The 17,805-nt window shown below is 39.5% G+C and overlaps 1 protein-coding gene across 1 annotated transcript in view; it reads right to left on the bottom strand.

The window, feature by feature from the left end:
• The window catches only part of TBC1D14 (TBC1 domain family, member 14), a 25,763-nt gene extending 9,830 nt beyond the window's left edge, over window positions 1–15,933 (bottom strand). Inside the window, exons 1-9 of the mRNA XM_009876565.1 lie at window positions 15,794–15,933; window positions 13,519–13,601; window positions 11,645–11,762; window positions 9,999–10,105; window positions 9,015–9,095; window positions 7,619–7,713; window positions 6,618–6,689; window positions 5,169–5,297; window positions 2,914–3,023 (exon numbers count right to left, since the gene is read on the bottom strand). Of these exons, the coding sequence (XP_009874867.1) occupies window positions 2,914–3,023; window positions 5,169–5,297; window positions 6,618–6,689; window positions 7,619–7,713; window positions 9,015–9,095; window positions 9,999–10,105; window positions 11,645–11,762; window positions 13,519–13,543 (737 nt within the window). The 5' untranslated portion in view covers window positions 13,544–13,601; window positions 15,794–15,933. The remainder of the gene's footprint in view (window positions 1–2,913; window positions 3,024–5,168; window positions 5,298–6,617; window positions 6,690–7,618; window positions 7,714–9,014; window positions 9,096–9,998; window positions 10,106–11,644; window positions 11,763–13,518; window positions 13,602–15,793) is intronic.
• Window positions 15,934–17,805: the final 1,872 nt, after the last annotated feature.

Raw genomic sequence — 17,805 nt, 5'->3', positions numbered from 1 at the left:
CTCTTTCTAAATCTCCAATTTTTTGTGTTGTTCTTCAACGTTTCTTCTTTACGATGTAGAGCTCAAAGACAGCATGATAGTAACATGCCTGCACTCTGTTTAGTCTCACTTTACTGAAAACAGCATCATATTAGACTGGTAATCCATTAAAAAGCTGATAACCTGGTGATTTTAATGTTGTCTATCCAGTTGTTCTCCAGCACATGTACAGTCTTCCTATTCTGACATCCCTTTTATTCAATTGCTTCCTGCACATACAGGCTTTTCACAACATTGTGTGAGGCAATACACTTCTACATCTTTCCTCTTATCATTGAACATACTAGCCTCTGCTCTCTTCCTTTCCCTCTCCCCAAATTCCAGTATTTTTTTAGCATCTTCCTGCTCTGTGCATACATCTAGTTCAATTTAATATCCTCAGCCTTCAGTCACAGAAGTCCTTCCCATGGTGCTTCTCCTATCCCTTACACATCCCCTCGTTTCCCCTACTCGTGTTGCACTAAAATTTAACCCCAGCGTAAAAGCCAAGCAAACAAAGCTGATGTTACACTGTCCTCTGCAAAGGGCACATGAAAATCAAGGAATTCACGCAAAGGCAGCAAGAGGCTTGTATGAGTTAACAAGAACCTCCTGACAGAACTCACATACAAAAAGGAAGCACAGAAGAGGCTGAAGGAGGGGCAGATGACCCCGGAGAAATGCAGAGACACTGAGTACACAGGGAAGGGGCTACAAAACCCAAAGTCCCCCTGGGGCTGATTCTGTCAAAAGATGCCAAGGGCAAAAAGGGCTTTCCCTACATCAGCAGAAGACAACTCGGAAAAACATGAGGCCACTGCTAAACAGGGCAGGGAACGTGGTGACAAAGTACATGCAAATGGCTGTGGCAGACACTGCCTTCTTCACCTCAGCCTTTACTGAGACTTGTCTTCAGGAATCCCAGGCCCTCCAGGCCAGTGGGAAAGCCTCATGCAAGGAAGTCCTACCCCAAGTGGAGGAGGATGATGCCAGGGAAACATTTAAACAAACTGGGTGCATATGAGTGCGTGCGACCTTGTGAGATACAGAAGTGAGCACCAGGGAAACTGTGCTGTCCTTGTGACACCACTCTCAATCATTTTAGAAAGATCCCAGTGATCAAGGGGGGTCCTGCAGATGTGAAAATAAATCAAGAAGCAGGATCCAGGGAACTACAGGCTCATCCGTCTCACCTCCATCTCTAGGAAAGTAAAGGAATAAATATTCCTGCAGATCATTTCAAAACATATGATGGGAAAAAAGACGATTGGGAGTAGCCAGTATGCATTTACGAAAGAAAAATCACACCTGACCAATCCAATTGCCTTCTACAATGAGATAACTGGCTGAGTGGATGAGGGGATAGTAACAGATGTTGTTCATCTTGATGTTAGCAACATTTCCAACACAGCATTCCATAAAATCCTTGTTGATGAACTGAGGAAGTATGAACGAGATAAAGAGAAAATGAGATGGACTAAAAACTAGCCGGAGCTGCCAAGCTCAGAAGGTTGTTATTAGTGGCATGAAGTACAGCTCCAAGCCAACCCACTGGTAGAGTACTCCAGGGTTTGATATCCATCTAATACTTTCAAATGTCTTCATTAAGGACTTAGATGATAGGTCAGACTGTACTGTCAGCAAGTTTGCAGGTGATACAAAACTGAGAAGAGCGGCTGATATTCCACTCCACAGATACCCTGAGACATCAAGGAAAACAGCTGACACGTATCTCATGAAGTTCAGCAAAGGGAAACGTCAAGACCTGCTCCCCGGCAGGAAATAAGCCCAGGCACCAGTACATGTGGGAAGCCAACAGGCTGCAGAACACCTTTGCAGAAAAGGACATGGAGGTCCCGGCAGACAGCAAGTTGAACGTAAGCCACCAGTGCATCTTTGCAGCAACAAATATTCACAAACTCCTGGGCTCCATTAGAACAGCACTGCCAGCAGGCCAAGGCAGATCATTCCAGTACTCGGCACTGAGTAGCCAGCTCTGAGCTTCCCAGTATGAAAAAGGCATAGATACACCGAAGCAAGTCCAGATTGCCATGAGAAGAGACATTTTAGCTGCCCCAAACCAAAGTCTAACAGGCACAAATGCAAACTTTCAATTTGGAGTGCCTTATACCACACCGAAATTTGGCAGGAGTGCAGTTAAGATCCTTATGTTTTTTCCTCTCTAAGGAAAACGGTTCTAATTATTACCAGACATAAGAGGGAAGGCAGTTTCACCCAATAAAGATATTAAGTGGAATAACTACAGTAATTAAAAACATGCTAATACCCTTAAGCTATGTAATTGGACTGTGTCAAGATCGGTTTTTAAACAACCTGTACTGAGATCCTCTAAACAGGATCTGGGACTCCACGCTAACACGAGTAAGATACTGCCCAAGAGCCATGAGCTCATCCTGCTAGAAGCTTAGGTCTTTGCTCTTCTGTAGCTTCTAGCTTTCTGTTGTATGGACAAATGTTTTTACTCTTTTTCCTGTCCTGTGCAGGACAACAAACCATACATTTCAAACGCCAGACTAGGAATACTTCTGGGACATACATCTCTGGTGCACACCCACACACGCAGTATTAAAACTAATAGACTTTCTCAGAAGATCAAGCCAAATACGCACTAAACATGGCTGAACAGTGCCATGCAGTTTTATTTCAAAATAAACTTCAAACTCAACACAAGTACACTAATAAAGGTTAGGCAAATGTTAACATCACATAAGTACATAGAAATTATCTGGGTTGAAAACTTAAGTAACAAAAGGTAAAAGCCTTTATCTTAAAAGAATACTAAACTAGATAAGAGCACTTCAGCTTCTGTCATGAACAGTGACATGGAGCTACACGCTAGTATGCACATTAGTAACTATACTTTCAATGTCTTACCAATCAATAAGATAGATGTCTGGAGTTAAGTTATTTTTTTTGAAGTGAGCAAATAACTTTGGCAGATTTTCTTCAAAGAATACTTCAAATGCGGCAAAGTAAGTCAACATCTGGGAAAATACAGTGGAGAGAAAAAAAAGCAGTTAGTTGCATTATTAATAGGTTTAAATGTATAGGGATAAGCATATGTACACGCTATGTATGCAATGCATAGGGATAAATGTAAAGGGATAAGCGGCGTCTTCTGGAGCCTTTAATCTGAAATCCTTTTAAAGAATGAGAAACTTCTCCCCCGTTTTTATATGCCCTTAAAAAATTTATTCCCATTTCATCTGAATGAAGTGACAAACGGTAGACTACTTTCATTAGCAGTGTCAAATAAAAAATTGAGTCTGGTAGTCACTAAGAGCATAAGGCTTAAAAGTCAATCAGAGATGGGTGTTTGTTACAGAAACAAACATATGAAGTTACATAAAATCTCAGAATTGTCAGTTTCTGAGAAACAGCTTCCTGGCAAACATGATGCCAGAAGTCTAGAAACCCACTTTAGAGAACTGTAGAAGTGAAACAGATTCCCAACACAGATTTTTAAATGCATGAAATCCAAGCATCACATGAGATCTGTGAGTATGTTTACATGCTAGCACCAGAGCAAGAGACTTCTACTGAAGCACTTCAAAAGGACTTTAGAGAAGGGGTCTTAGACATAACTGCTACTATCACAGCTCCTGGTAGTAAGGGAGGCAGCTCCGTTAGAAATGCAATAGAAGTCCAGGCATTTATCTTGATCACGTCAACATTCAACAAGACAATTTACTTAGTACTAATTAAAAACATTCCTAGCTTAACAAAGATGCAACCAACAAAGAAGGCAAGACAAATCAATACAACTTACTATCATTTCAACAACTGAGTTACGTTGGTTTCATTTGTTTTTTAATGTATTACATGTTAAGATAAATCAGCATTTGGTCATTTAACTGTAAAGGTACAGAAAAAGATGAGGGTGGACAGCAGGTCAGTATATTAACCGGAAGCCAAAACTGCGCCCCTGTGTGTCACTAGTTTGAAATATTAGGTACAAAGTTTTCCTTGTGATGTTAGTCATGGCTTTGTACTTTCATGCTATGTTAACACTGTTTCATGTATTACCATCTCTACTCTTCCATAAACAACCATTTACCATGTAGCCTCTATTTAGCCATGTTAATCGAACTGAAAGGCACTATCCAAGAACACACCCAAAATCATTATTTCAGCTTAAAAAAAATAAAGCTTATTCTAGTAAACTTAATTCCAAAATTATCCTCAAAAGAACTGTATTTACACACTGAATGCATGAGCATATCCTCTTTTTTCAATCACAGTAACAGAGATGACCGATTTGCTTCTAGCAATGCTGCCTGTGCTGTGGTACATCTCCCCCGCGGGCATTAACAACTGATGAGAGTCAGGGGCTGCAACAGAGAATTCCCTACTGCTTTTCCAGCAGCACAGGGTAAGAATCCCTACTGTGTAAGTAACAAAAGTGATTGTTGTTGATGTCACCCATACCCTCGCTTTGTTTCTTCTATTTGAACTCTTGAGAAGCAGATTCTATTCTCACAGAGTTAAAAGGCAAGTAACTGAGAAAGAAATAGAGAATGCCATATATTTTACAAAAGATACTTTTTAAAGTGAACTCCGAACACATTTCAGGACATCTGTATTCTTTTGCCATGGTATACAAGTGGCCCAGTGTACATGCTAACAAGGAATTCTAGAGACTCCAAAGGGAATCAGGCAACCACCTCCCACTGAAAACTGGAGAGTGATTACCTGATTCTCACAGGCTCCTTTTCAAACAGAGCTGCTACAATAAGAGATGAGAAATACCACCTGCCACCATCTAATCTCAGCAACCTCTCAGTTTGTACAAAAAGCACCTTCAAGACACTTCTAAGTGTTTTCAGCTTTCAACTACAGTGCTCAATTTGAAAACCACCTACAATAATATTCTCGTAACTCGTTTCTGAGCAACACAGGACAGCTGCTTAACAATTTTATTCACTTGCCTGTTCAAAAAGGTTAGTAGGGTGGGTTCTGGTTTGTTGAGGGTTTTTTTGAGGAGGTGTGTATTGGTGTTTTTTTGTTTATTGAGCATGTTGATTTAGAATAAATTCTGACTTACTCTCCAAACTACTGAGCCCATCAATTTATTTTTTTAAACCTTCTCTATGCATATCTACAACATACCACTTTTCTTGCATACTTACAAGGCCATGGTCCACACGGAAAAATGCCATCTGACAGGGTTTATTCAAAAGATTAGAAAAGGCAATGAAGGCATCTGCAGTATCCAAGTTCAAGATCAATACCGCTGCTATGAATGACATGCCCTGTACCTGAATAAAGGAGAAGTGTTACCATTTATCAGTAACTGTATTCTTCCAAGAATACTCTCTGGTTTTGTTCATTGTCTAAGGCACCTGCTAAAGCTGCTGGATTTCATGAAACGTTCAGAAAAGCACATTTTTTTAACCCATATGACCCTTCAGTACTGTACATTCAAAGCATGGAAGTTAATGAACCCCATGTTACTTTCTTTCAAAGACTCTTAAAACTCCTAAGACAGGCTAGGCTGATGGCACTTTTAAATACCCAGAATATTTTTTTGAAGAACAAGCTGCTTCTAAGTAGACCCTCTTCTCCTAGGGATGGGTCATATATATACACCATTATTTGTGAAGAGTTGGACTAGGGCACTAGAGACAAAGCCTGTTCTTCCCTTTTTCAAACCATTACCAGCAGCTATGGACAACTGCAATGACTCGTTTGACAAGCAGAACCGTTTTAAGATAAGGCTCGTGTTTTATTTACCGTAAGCTCATGATGCTGTTGCATTTTCCCATGCTACGGGATCAATGCTGAATCTGGGCAAAGCTTGCTCAGAAGATGCAGTGCTGCCACTGCAGTGTCACGCGGAGCAAGGTGTGACAGTCCTTCCTTCGAACCTGAGGAACAAGTTCTTTCCCAACACCACAACAGGTTCCATGCCAAGGGAAACACATCACCTCAGCTGCTCTTCGGCTTCCCAGCAGTCACATTCAGCAGCTTTTGCCAAGCATGGCATGCTACTCACAGAACAGGAACATTATCTTCCTGCATTTGCTTTCTCTAAAACAACTGCTCCCAAATAAAGAATAAGCTCCTATATATCTCTCTCTCTCCTTGCTCTGTGGAAAAAAAAGACTAAATGAAGTATCTGAAATCCACTCAGTCCTCTCATAATTACTCTGTTAAATACTGTGAGGGAGCTCACGTAGCCTCAATAGGCATTGCTTAAAAGGCTGTTCCAGAAGCTCATACATAGTGCTAAGGCAAAGAAATGTGTATCAAGAGCAGCAAGATACTCAGCAGAAGAGTCTCAGCAAGACTGCCATTAAGAACAGCACGTACTTCAAAGGACCTACTTAACATCACCTTCTGACTCCAATTTTCAAGCGCTACAATGTACTTTTGAGCTTTTCAATTACTTAACCTGTTAAAAATCTTATAAAACTAGCAACAGAACCATTATATGCCCTTCTCGAGCACGTACTGGGATAGAAGTAAGCACACAGAAACCCCACAGGTATTCACAAAATCCTTTAATACTGGTCTACAAAGGACTGATTAACACAACCCTCCCTCCTCACCCCTGAAAAAAATAATTCTTCACTTACATAGCCTACATCGGGTCTGTAACAAGTATAGGCTCCTAAAATACTGTGCAACGTGTCATGGTAAGGACCACCCTATAATTAAACAAAAACAAGACAATATGTAACAAACATGCTAAAAATCTTTCAGTGCTACAGTCAGTATCTATTACTTCTCACGAAGGACAGATTATCTTCTCATGCAGCTTTGAATAGCACCAAGTTTTTCAAAATAATATTGGCTTTAAAAATCAGGAAACAGTCCTCCATATTTATTACAAATGCATACAGTTGATCCAATATATCCATTACATATTAAATCCTTCTACAAGAGAAATGTAAGCCTAAGAGATTCCTTACAGCTTAGCAGCACTTTGACAATAATATCAAGAAAGCAGAAAATAGTTAAAACAATATCTCATAACACTGAGAAAGTATATCAGGAATGAAAGGTAGAGCTACAAAGAATTTCACACTGTTCACTATTAACAGCTGCCACATCTTACACTAAGTACTGTAACTGGCTGAAAACTGCCAAAGGGAAAAGTTTTTCACCCCAAAATGTTGATTTATCACAATCTAAGCTTTTCATAGGGCTGAAATTTGTGCATAGAATGGGAAAATACCAATGTGACACTAAAATACACCAAAACCACAGAAGTTAAGTTAGTCTTGCATGGACCAAAAAAACGCCACCAAATCCTGCTTGCATGAGCTGTGCTCTCTCGACCGTGTATTTGCAACCCAGCAGCACTGATTCACTGGCCTGCATCGCTTTATCACACAGAAACCAGCATGAACTAGGCTGGATGCAAATTGGGGTTTTTTGCCTCTTTCAAGTGCAGAGTACCTTTAGGTTACTCTTTTCTAGTTTATTTATAGTTTTCCAAAATCTTTGGGAACTTTTTTCCTCTCAAGATGCCTACTCCTTCAGTAGCAGAATTCAACAGGCTGTTTCGACCAAGTGAAAAACAAGACTACGTAAATTTAATTTCTCTGAGAAGTCAAAAGTTAACATTACTTACTTGCTGGAATATACAAAGATTAGGAAACGTTCTTGAGATATCCAGTTTTATTAACTCCAAGCTTGCTTCTCTGTCAGCTGCAGAAAATCCAGCATCTAAAAAGTCAAAGTTACTGCATTTATTACACAGATCACTGTATGCTTTTAACCCTTGCCCCTAGTAAGGTTCGCTCCTGCACAGTTCATTTATTTCAGTGCAAACGCAAGGGAATCCTGGTATAGACAGGACCATTCTCTGACCTCAGCACAGGCTAAGAGGCAAGGATATGCTGACTCAAAGCAACCCCACAGCGCACGCTGACCCTCAGTATGTTTTGAAGTGATGCAGGGAAAGCCACAGGGCCAGCGCTTTATCTGCTGATCAATCATTAGACAGACACAAGCTGGTTAACCTGTGACCCCTTGCCCACAAGAAGGCTTCCCAGCAACTCCTCAAGCAGCTGCCTCTGTGGAAATGTTGTGGTGGGAGAGAGCAGTCCTAAAGCTGCAGCATTTGATGGATGCCACCTATCTCGACCACTGTCACCTGAACATGCTCTCCATAACTGAAACACATCTGAATTTCTACAGCATTCGTTTTCCTTCTAGTATCAAAAAGTTTTATTGTGTCTGTTAAGTATAGTTGGGAATTACCTACCACTACTTATTGAGCAATCACAAAACAAGAGTTGTCCCTTTGTCACTAGCCAGCGCTTACAGCAGTCACATGAGCACCTATACTCCAAAAAATAAAGTGCAAGAGGAAGCTGGAACCATACTAGAAGTCATCTTAAGATACAATGTTAAGAGAACAATTAGGGCATTTCCAGTCAAAAATATTTTTCTGTTGATGAATGTCAGTATGCACATTCTCCTTCTTCTGTTCAGCACAATTACTTACCAAAGGCAATTTCTAGCATCTGCACGTAGTTCTACACTCTCTCAAAAAGAGAGAACTCTTCCAAACAATTAGCAAATCTCAAACCACTTCGTCTGCAAAAATAAATTGCTACTCTCTGAAACATACCCAAGAGATTGGCTCAATGCTGCAATAAAGAGACTAAAATGCAATTTTCTCCTTTCAATTCAAATACTACAGACGCGATGTGCTTTTAGTTTTGCAATTCAAATTATAATCCCCAAATTTTCCTAGGTTTTCCACAAAACAGTCTTAAATAAGAACCGTACCTAGAGATAATTTATTAAGAGAAATGAACAAATGTGTTTTATATGAGACCATAGTTTCACTGAGAACAAAGAATACAGCTATTTCTTGCTTCCACAAGAAGCAGTTTTCTTCTTACCAGACGCATCTTTACAGCTGAATTTTTTAAAGAATCTATAATCTCCCTTTAAGGAACATTTTTACAAAATCTCTTATTCTGTAACACAGTATAATCACTCATGAAAAAGCATACCTTCACATTCTACTTCAGTCCCTCCTGTGCTACGTGATCGCCATTTCTCTTTGGCACGAGCCAAGCAAATATCAAACAGTTCTGTTAAAAAAAAAAAAAAAAAGCCAGAGAAAACCAGGTTCACTATTTGTATATGATCAAGTCCACTGTCAGGTACTGCCTCCTGTAGGAGCAACGCTGCCCCAAGCATTACAAGGAACAGAATCTCTAACATAGCAGTGGAACCTCTAAGTAGGTGACGGCTCTGAAAGACTTGGTCCATCAACCTGTAACTCAAGACTAAGTAAACAGGCAAGGTAATCTAGGCACAAGGTGCGTTTTGGGTTCAAGCATTTATTCTTCCTACAGAGCCCTGACGTTCAAAATTCTAATCTGACTGGGTAAGTGGGGTAAATCTAGAAAATTCCACCTAAGAACTACACCCGAGGTAGCTAAGCCGAGCACAGAAAAGCAGCACAATACTGCAGGAGTATACACAGTTCACCACATTTCCACATTGGAATGAATTACACATGTCAGTCTTTCGGAGCTCTGTTCCTCTGTACTCTGAAGTAGCATGCTATTTCCATTTTCACAAACGCACACACAAACCTAAGTACAAATTTTCCCAAGGATCTTAATCTCTCACTCTAATGTCTTGCTCTAAATCAAAGGAAGCACACTATATGCATATTTGTAGGTATTACAAAATTAATAATTCTAAGTTTCAAAAAGAAAAAATTCTTGAGCCATTAACTCTTGACCATCTCCATCTAACACAGCAAGACACAGCGATAGCAAGAATCAGAAACTATCCACAGCCGCAGTCCTAGAGCTGCTACAAGAGACGTTGTATTTTTGAACAGAACACGTTAAAGCACCACAAAACCCCCATAACTAGACAACATCTCCTCACACTCATGTTCTGATACACCACAATAACTACGAGACTGCTCCCTTACTATTTATCTTTGTACGCCAATGCAGACAGAACACCAGTCTCACCATGGGTGATGTTTAACTCGTTGCCAATTGCCAGGCTCCAGACTTTGCCTCTCACACTTGGTGGAATGCCCTGCCACCACAGCTCTCGAACTTTACGGGAACAAGACCTGTTAGAAGTAAAACACATTATTCTAAGAAATATTTCATTGCCAGCCGAATTGCAAATGTCTCCTCCCACCACTGCTGAAAGGTTCCAAACCAAAACGAACACCAACAGGCCAAGAACTCAAACACGATTTGCACATTCCCATTCTTGCTTTGAACTGTAAAGGAAAGATTCCCTGTTCCAAATCAACGGCTTGACAGCAGCGTCGTAATCGCAGTAGCTGTAATCTGCAAGCACAGCTGAGCAGCCAGAATCACAGGGGGCAGAAATAAGCAAATGAAAAGGAAATCCACCCCCATGTCACTGCCTATGCTGAAGACTGGACATCTCCATGCAAGATGAAATACAGAAACGACTCATGGAAGCCTACGCTCTCCCCTCTGTCATCACCCTGCTGTGCAAATGAGACACACAGTTTCCCACACAGCTTTGCAGCAATAACCCTTCAGAAAAATGCACAAAGATGTAACAAGTAATAACTTTCAGGTGGCAGCATGAAACATATTTTAACAGAACACAGGCTTTGAAATGGCTGCAGCTGATGTTCATCAATCTCAGAGCCCAGAAGGAAGAGCACGAGAGCATCTCTGTACCGATGAAAGTCCGTGGTAGTGACAAGAAACACAACTACCCATTTATCTAAAAGGAGTTTCTGAACTAAAATGTAAAATAGTGAATACACTGGGGAACTTCCAGATTTATACATCAATACGGGAAAAGGTGTCCTTATTTTTACAGCAGCTCTAACAGATGCATCTTCAAACACAGATACGTAAATCTACAATTTGCTTGTACTTAATTTATTACTTCAGTTATTCAGAAATGCATTTTCCAACAAATTCTGACCATACTTTTTAATATATATTCTCAGGACAACTGAATTCCATGATAAAGCAAATGGCAACTGTGAGTGCTGTGGAGGCTGGTTTATGTTTTGGTGGTGGTTATATTCAGGGGATGGTGCGGCTGGTTTTTTTAAGATGACTAGTAAAGTCCATGAAAAACTAGACAGCCAAGGTAGCTTACCAACTGCCTGTGCTGTGTCTTTGTAGGAAATCTTTTAGCTTTTTTTTTTTCCCTATTTTACTTTTCCATCACTTGATTATCCCAGCAGGTATACCACTCTGTAATTAAAGAGGCTTCATAAGACCATACACTTACTTCAATCCACATCTTGATATAGCAACAGCAACAGTTCAAGCAATCAAGGAAAGCTCACTTCTGATAAATGCATGGTGATCGCACATTATAGTTTTTGTTTTTACATCCTCTACCACATACCACCTCTCAGTGTTTCAGTTTCTGATTACCCTGAAGCTCCATTAAAGACAAATAACAAAAAATAGAACGACATCACTTCCAGCCACCTTGTTGAAATAACAAAATCTATGTTGCTCATTTTCTTTGTAGGTGTCCAAAAGTGACTTTCAAACAAAAGATTTCAAGACTATTTAAAATTATACTTGCTAACTCTGCAACTTCTCTTCAGGATACACACTCAGCAATTTTAATTAAAACTCAGTATAACATACTGTCTTACATAGTTTCCCAGTTGGGCAAGATTTCATTGTTCCAAGTTAAAACAGCATTGCCAATGCTGTCTTCCAGTTTACAGCGTTCTTCCAGTTGCTTCTTTCTCTTCTGGGCTTCCTTAAGCTCTGCGGAAAAGTGATTTCCTTTTTAAGTTACTAAAATCAGAAACTAAACACTTAAAAGTTAGCCAGCCATGGCTGTACAGCCATGTAAAAACTCACTACATTCACCTAAATGTACAGTGGACAGCTAAAATTCTAAAAATACAGTAAGCCAAACAGTGATGTCAAACATGAATAAAGATCAAAGTAGAACTATGCATAAGGCTCATTTTTGATGTATGGAACAAAGAGAGCTGGATAATACATGGCTCCTTTGACCCTTCAAATCTAACCACATTACTAACTTGGAATTATCATCTCCGACAGCCAAAAGCCCCACCTAGTAGGCCAGGTCAGATTATTTCCCAATAAAGCCCAACCCCTTACCAGCTAAAATAATGCAGATTTTGCATTCTGGTTTCACTCTTACACGTATTTAGGTATATTGTCAGGAAATCACAAGAGCCACATTTTTGATGCTACTTAACACATGGTTAATCTAAACGTCATAGAGCACAAATATATATGTGTGTTTATATATATATATTTTTACTGGAACCTTCACTTCATTAAAAAGAAAACTTCTCACATTTAGTTTAAACACATTTTACATTTTTGCATTAACACTCAGTATTTCTTGCATCATCAACTACTATTTTTTCCACCAACAAAATTGTTAGACATGCAATTTAACAAATCCAGGCAGACACTCTTTACAGCAGCACAGTGGAAATACAGGACACATGTACAGACACACATGCACTGTCTACAACGTGGGAGGATACTGACCTAGAAGGAAAACGAACTGAGAACAGCGATACCATGAACTAGGTCCTTGGAACGAGCACACACAACCTGATGGGTCCACTTTAAAACCCACCAGAGGCTGTGCCTGAGCAGAACTGCACCAACTGCCTCACAGTACTTGCAGCTTTAATACAAGCTCTTTGTAAACCTGCCTAAGTGAAGGTATCAAACTTTTCTCTCACAAAAAAAAAAAAAAAAGGTGTTTACACGCTTTGCTTTCCTGACCTCTGCACAATACATTACTCTGCAAAGCTGTTCATCTGAGTGGCTTTAGGGAAAATGGGTTTGTCATGGTACTTATTTGGGCAGAACGACATACTCCAGTCCAGTGAAGAGAGCACAAGCATCTGGCCCCTAACCTCAGCATCATCCCATTTCTCCCAAACTATCTATTCTACGTGCAAAGAAAGAATGAGAAACTACTACACATTAAATGGATGGACTGTCACGGGAGTCACATGAAGTCAGACCTTCACTGCTAGGGTAGGTGTGTGAGATTCCAAACCACAAAAGGATATGTTTACTAATACATCAAGTGCAGAAAGTGAGCAAATCCTTTTTGCTGTGTCACACGGCTCAGGGGTCTGGCCAGCTAGAAGAAAAGTATTTCCAGTAGCTCTCACTAGACACAAAACTTCTATGAGACCAAATTTCCTACTATGGCAATGCTTGTTTTTAACTAGAAGACCCAGATTATCAAAAATGTCAGCAGAAGAAAATCACTACTTTCAGGTCTACCTGATGTGCATTGTGCAGTGTTACTGAGACACTTTTGTGAACGCCGTCAGACAAGAAATCTTGGGAAAGCTGTAAATTCTAAGTGGGAGACAGATTATCAAATGAACATAACTATATATATCTCTGGATTCACCTCTCTTTGAGGGGACATACAGATCCCTCACATTACAGAGTAACAGACACAAGTACATTTCAGGTTTAGAAACACCCCTCTAAAGACAAGAAATTCCATCACCTCTTTTTTTTGCTTGAACTACCATTTCTTCGTACTGTTGTCTGTGTTTCTGAGCTTCTTCTGCTGGTTTTGCAGGGAGGTTCCTTAAATTAAAAATATTATAATAATCAGTATTTAAAGTTGGCATGCCTGTCTAAAGAAAATTCTAGACACTTCTAAAAGAAAAGCATATATTACTTCTTGTCAAAATATTTTGACCAAATAGCAGAGCAACAGATCCTTGGAAAGAATTTTTTTTGCCAGAGTCAGCAGAAGAGAAGGGAAAAACACTGACCAGCTACGACTACTTTTACACACAAAATACGCTGAATAATTTCCTTATGTTTGGTAATTTCAGCATTTTTATTATTAAATCAACTGAGCCCATAGGCCGATTTTCATAAATAAAGGAAATATACTGGTATATACCAAGCTGGTAGTTTTGATTTAAACTGATCCCTACAGATAAGATACAAGACCAGACTCTTACTGTGCGCTTCGATTAGGTTATACCCACAGCTTACATTCCCCATGCAGTGATGACTCCCTACAACAGCTTTCTTTTTCTTCTTTGCTCTCTGGGACCCCATTTCTATTTTAAAGGCTTAATACTTCACCCTTGCTTCTACAGTAACAAGCAGCACTGGAGTCATCTTCTATATTCTCCAGTTATGAACATCAATGCAGGCCCTTCGATTTGCAATTAAAGCCTGGACTGGTAACTTCTCTGCCACACAAATACACATGCCCATACGTCAGCCCACATGAACTTTAAGCTAATGATATTTGTAATTAACGTAACCACTACTCATCCCATACAACTACACATCACCAAAACATCAGAACAGGAAGTGACTAGTATTTTTCTGTATTGGAGAATGCTACATTGAATTGCTAGTTTGCATCTTCAGTTAATAAAAAAGATATTCAAAAATTCACTTTCACAGTCCTGTAAGGTGTCACACACAGGGGAGTTGCTGGCCATCACTGCAGTCACCATTAACAGTAGTAAGCTTTAGCATTTACATAATCATACTACTTGTAAAGTATGCACAGCCGTGTGATACATGCCTGTTTCTTTTAAATCCAGATTGTTAAAAAGAACAAGGAAAGCCAGTTTTCACATTAGTGTCTTTGTTAACCACAGAGAACAATCTACCCTTTTTCCAGCCTCATAAATGTAAATTGACCAGTATCTTTTTAAAATACAAGTCTTTAGAAACGGTGCAAGGTAGGGAGTTTAAAAAAGAAAACCAGACAAAACAATGCAAGTTTCACTAACTTATTTGTTCTATCTCTAAATGATATCACCATATATGTGAGCTGATATTTAGTACTTATTAACCACCTTTAACTAATCCTTTCTGCAGTTCCAGCTAGATGGACTATGGAATATTTATTGATTTTTCACAGAAAAGTTTTACTCAAAACCTTAAAGTGAATGCAAAAACAGGAGTAGCCATTTTGGAAAAAATCTCACTGCATTTTTCTTCTAGAAGTCTTAAACCTTTTTGCCATAGAAAATAAAAAATAACTTGCTTAGAGCCTAAAAGGTTAAAATAAAAAGTATGCAAATTGTGTAACATTTAATGAGATTCTTTGAAAAGTGTCAGAGGATAGCACTGTTGTCCAGAGCAATTTTCCCTACTAGACAAGAGAAATGATGATTCAATTGTCTAGAATCTGTAAATACGTAAAAGCTGGGTACCATTCATAAATCAACTAAATACCACTGAATTTATGCAATTCAGGATCAAAACATGGTAAAGCAGCTGCTAGTAAATTGTCATGGAGTTAGTCTGCAGATAAGAATCTCCTTGCATGAAACAACTTACCAAGTACTTGACAATCTCTAAAAAGCAATGCTGAACCCACCACAGAACAATCATTATATTGTTTTATTATTTATGGAGGTGTGGTCCTTCTCTGTGTAAACAGGACACTGTATCCTTGCTTCTCAACTTCTTTTTTTATGCTTGCCTTCTCCCATGGAAAATAAAAATCCCTTATTTGAGTTTACAAGGTAGAATTACTCAAAACTAGAGCTCTGCTCTCCTAATTACCACCTTTCATACAAAGTTATTGTTTTTAATATAAAATAAGGTTATTTTTGTTTGAGTATTTTTCTCATCGTCATCATCTCACTTTCACATTCACTAGCCTGGAAAAAACCCACCAACTAGTTGAAATTTTAAATTGCCTCTTTAAGTCAGAGTTAATCAAGTACACACAGTAAGAAAAGCTTTGCTGGCCGCAATTTAGAGAGATCCTCACTGCGGTACTTCCAAAAACTTACGCTGGTCTGTCCTCTAAAATAAGTGCTGTAGTGGAGAGTGGTTCAAAGTCAAGATTCTTCCTCACATTCTGTTTAGGAGAGAGTGGTCTCTGAGCTCGTCCAGTTTTTTCTTCATATTCCTAGAGAAGCAAAAGACAGGGGGAGCTATAAGAGTGGAGAACACCAAGATTATGCCTATGAGAATTTAAAAAGTGTCTACAACAGTCTTCAAGATAATGCTTTCACATCTCTGTCCAACTGCAGTCCCTTTAAAGCTTTTCAACTAGAGGAACCTCAGAATTAAAAACAATGTCAAAATTTATGTTCAGGATTGAATTTTGAGGATTTTTCCATTCCTTCTATTTGAATAAACACCTGAACTTCCTTTGACGGGCAGCCTGCTTTTACAAAGTACTGCTAAGAATAAACTTACAAACAGTAGATACTATCTGAGGTATAAAATAAGACTTAAAATATTTTTGGTTAGATTTATGTGGTTTTGAAAATGAACCCAAAACTGACCACAAGCTCCCCGTTTTAAAATCTCATTCTAAGTTTTCCCCTACCTAAGCTATTTTCACAAGCAATAGTTTAAAGATCTAAAAAAGCCCAAAACCCCAAGGTTAAAGTCACAGTTAGACAGAGACCCCAGACTTACTATGATGCCCTGAAGCACAACAATCCTAAATCCTAACAGAGCATAACGTACTAATTTGTAAAAGAGACACTGGCACACCAGAGCAAGACTAGCAAAGGGGCACCAAGACAACTGGTGTCTGGAGCAAGTGATACACACAGAGAAGCTCAGAGAACTGAGCCTGTTCAGCCTTTAGAGGAGAAGGCTTTGTAGGGATCTTCTGTAGCTGTAGGCAGCATTAACAGGATGGTGAAAGCTGAGTACAAGCGTCTGAGGTGCCTGTATAAAAACCAAGAGATAAAAAAAAGACAACAGGGGACAACATGGGGAGTTCTAGGCTAAGGAAGAAAAAGAATCACTAGGAGGGCAGTCAAACACTGGGACACCTTCCTGAGATGTGCAGAACCTCTGACCCCGAAGGCATTCAAAGCTCAGCTGGATGAGCCCCGGGAACCTGGTCTAAGCAGACTCTGCTCCGAGAGGGGAGTTAGTCCCTCAGCAGCCCTTCCACCCCTAATTACTGGATGGTTACGATCTACACAATGATGGCTATTACTTAATTACTGGATGGCTACGATCTACACGGCAGGACTTGACACTACATGTAACATGCTCTTTTTGGTTTTCCTACAAACACTGTTTTGAAAGAAAATGTATCAAAAACATGACCTAATGAGATACAATCACCTTTATACAACTCCCCATCTACTCCAACGCTGGAAGTACTACAGCAAACACTAAGTATTCAAAGCATCAGTCGTATACAAACAACATGGTCAAGGAGCACTACAGAAAAACAAAAGTCCATATTATTTATACTTCACAATTCACACAATCAGAACAGCCTGGATCATTCAGAAACTAAGACAGGATCCCTAACATTCCCACAAAGGTCTTCTCCTCCGACTCGACCTTAAAAATCAAAAGCATGGATGAAACCCACACATGAATGCAGAGCAACTCGGCTTTGGTTTTCTACTGTGTCATTCAATTCAATTTTAGTCCAAGCTAGTTCTGTGGGACTCATGAGTGCAGGTCTGTGAAACTCTCGGACACAGAAAAATCCTCTTTTTGCTTGTTAACTGGGCACTGCCTCAACAATCAGTCCTATGATGCCAGCACTGCTGTGACAGGAAACATTGTCATGAAGTCGGAATGTCTGGCTCATTAATACCAGCTAATACTGCTGTGCATGACATCAGTTTGAAAACAAGGAAAAGAACTAAATAAAACTGCACGTATTTCCACTGATGAATGGTACTTAGATTTATTTAGTAAAAGGAGTGTTCCCTCTGACAAAGCTGTTCACTTAAAAAAACCAACCAAACAAACATCAAGCAACCTCCAGCAAGGAAATATAAAAGGAAAAGGTACTGTTATCGACAGCATATTCAGA

The sequence above is a fragment of the Apaloderma vittatum genome, unplaced genomic scaffold (assembly GCF_000703405.1).
Source record: "Apaloderma vittatum isolate BGI_N311 unplaced genomic scaffold, ASM70340v1 scaffold42329, whole genome shotgun sequence".
Taxonomy (NCBI): domain Eukaryota; kingdom Metazoa; phylum Chordata; class Aves; order Trogoniformes; family Trogonidae; genus Apaloderma; species Apaloderma vittatum.
The sequence above is the reverse complement of the archived record's forward strand: the minus strand, read 5'-3'. Positions and strand labels throughout refer to the sequence as shown.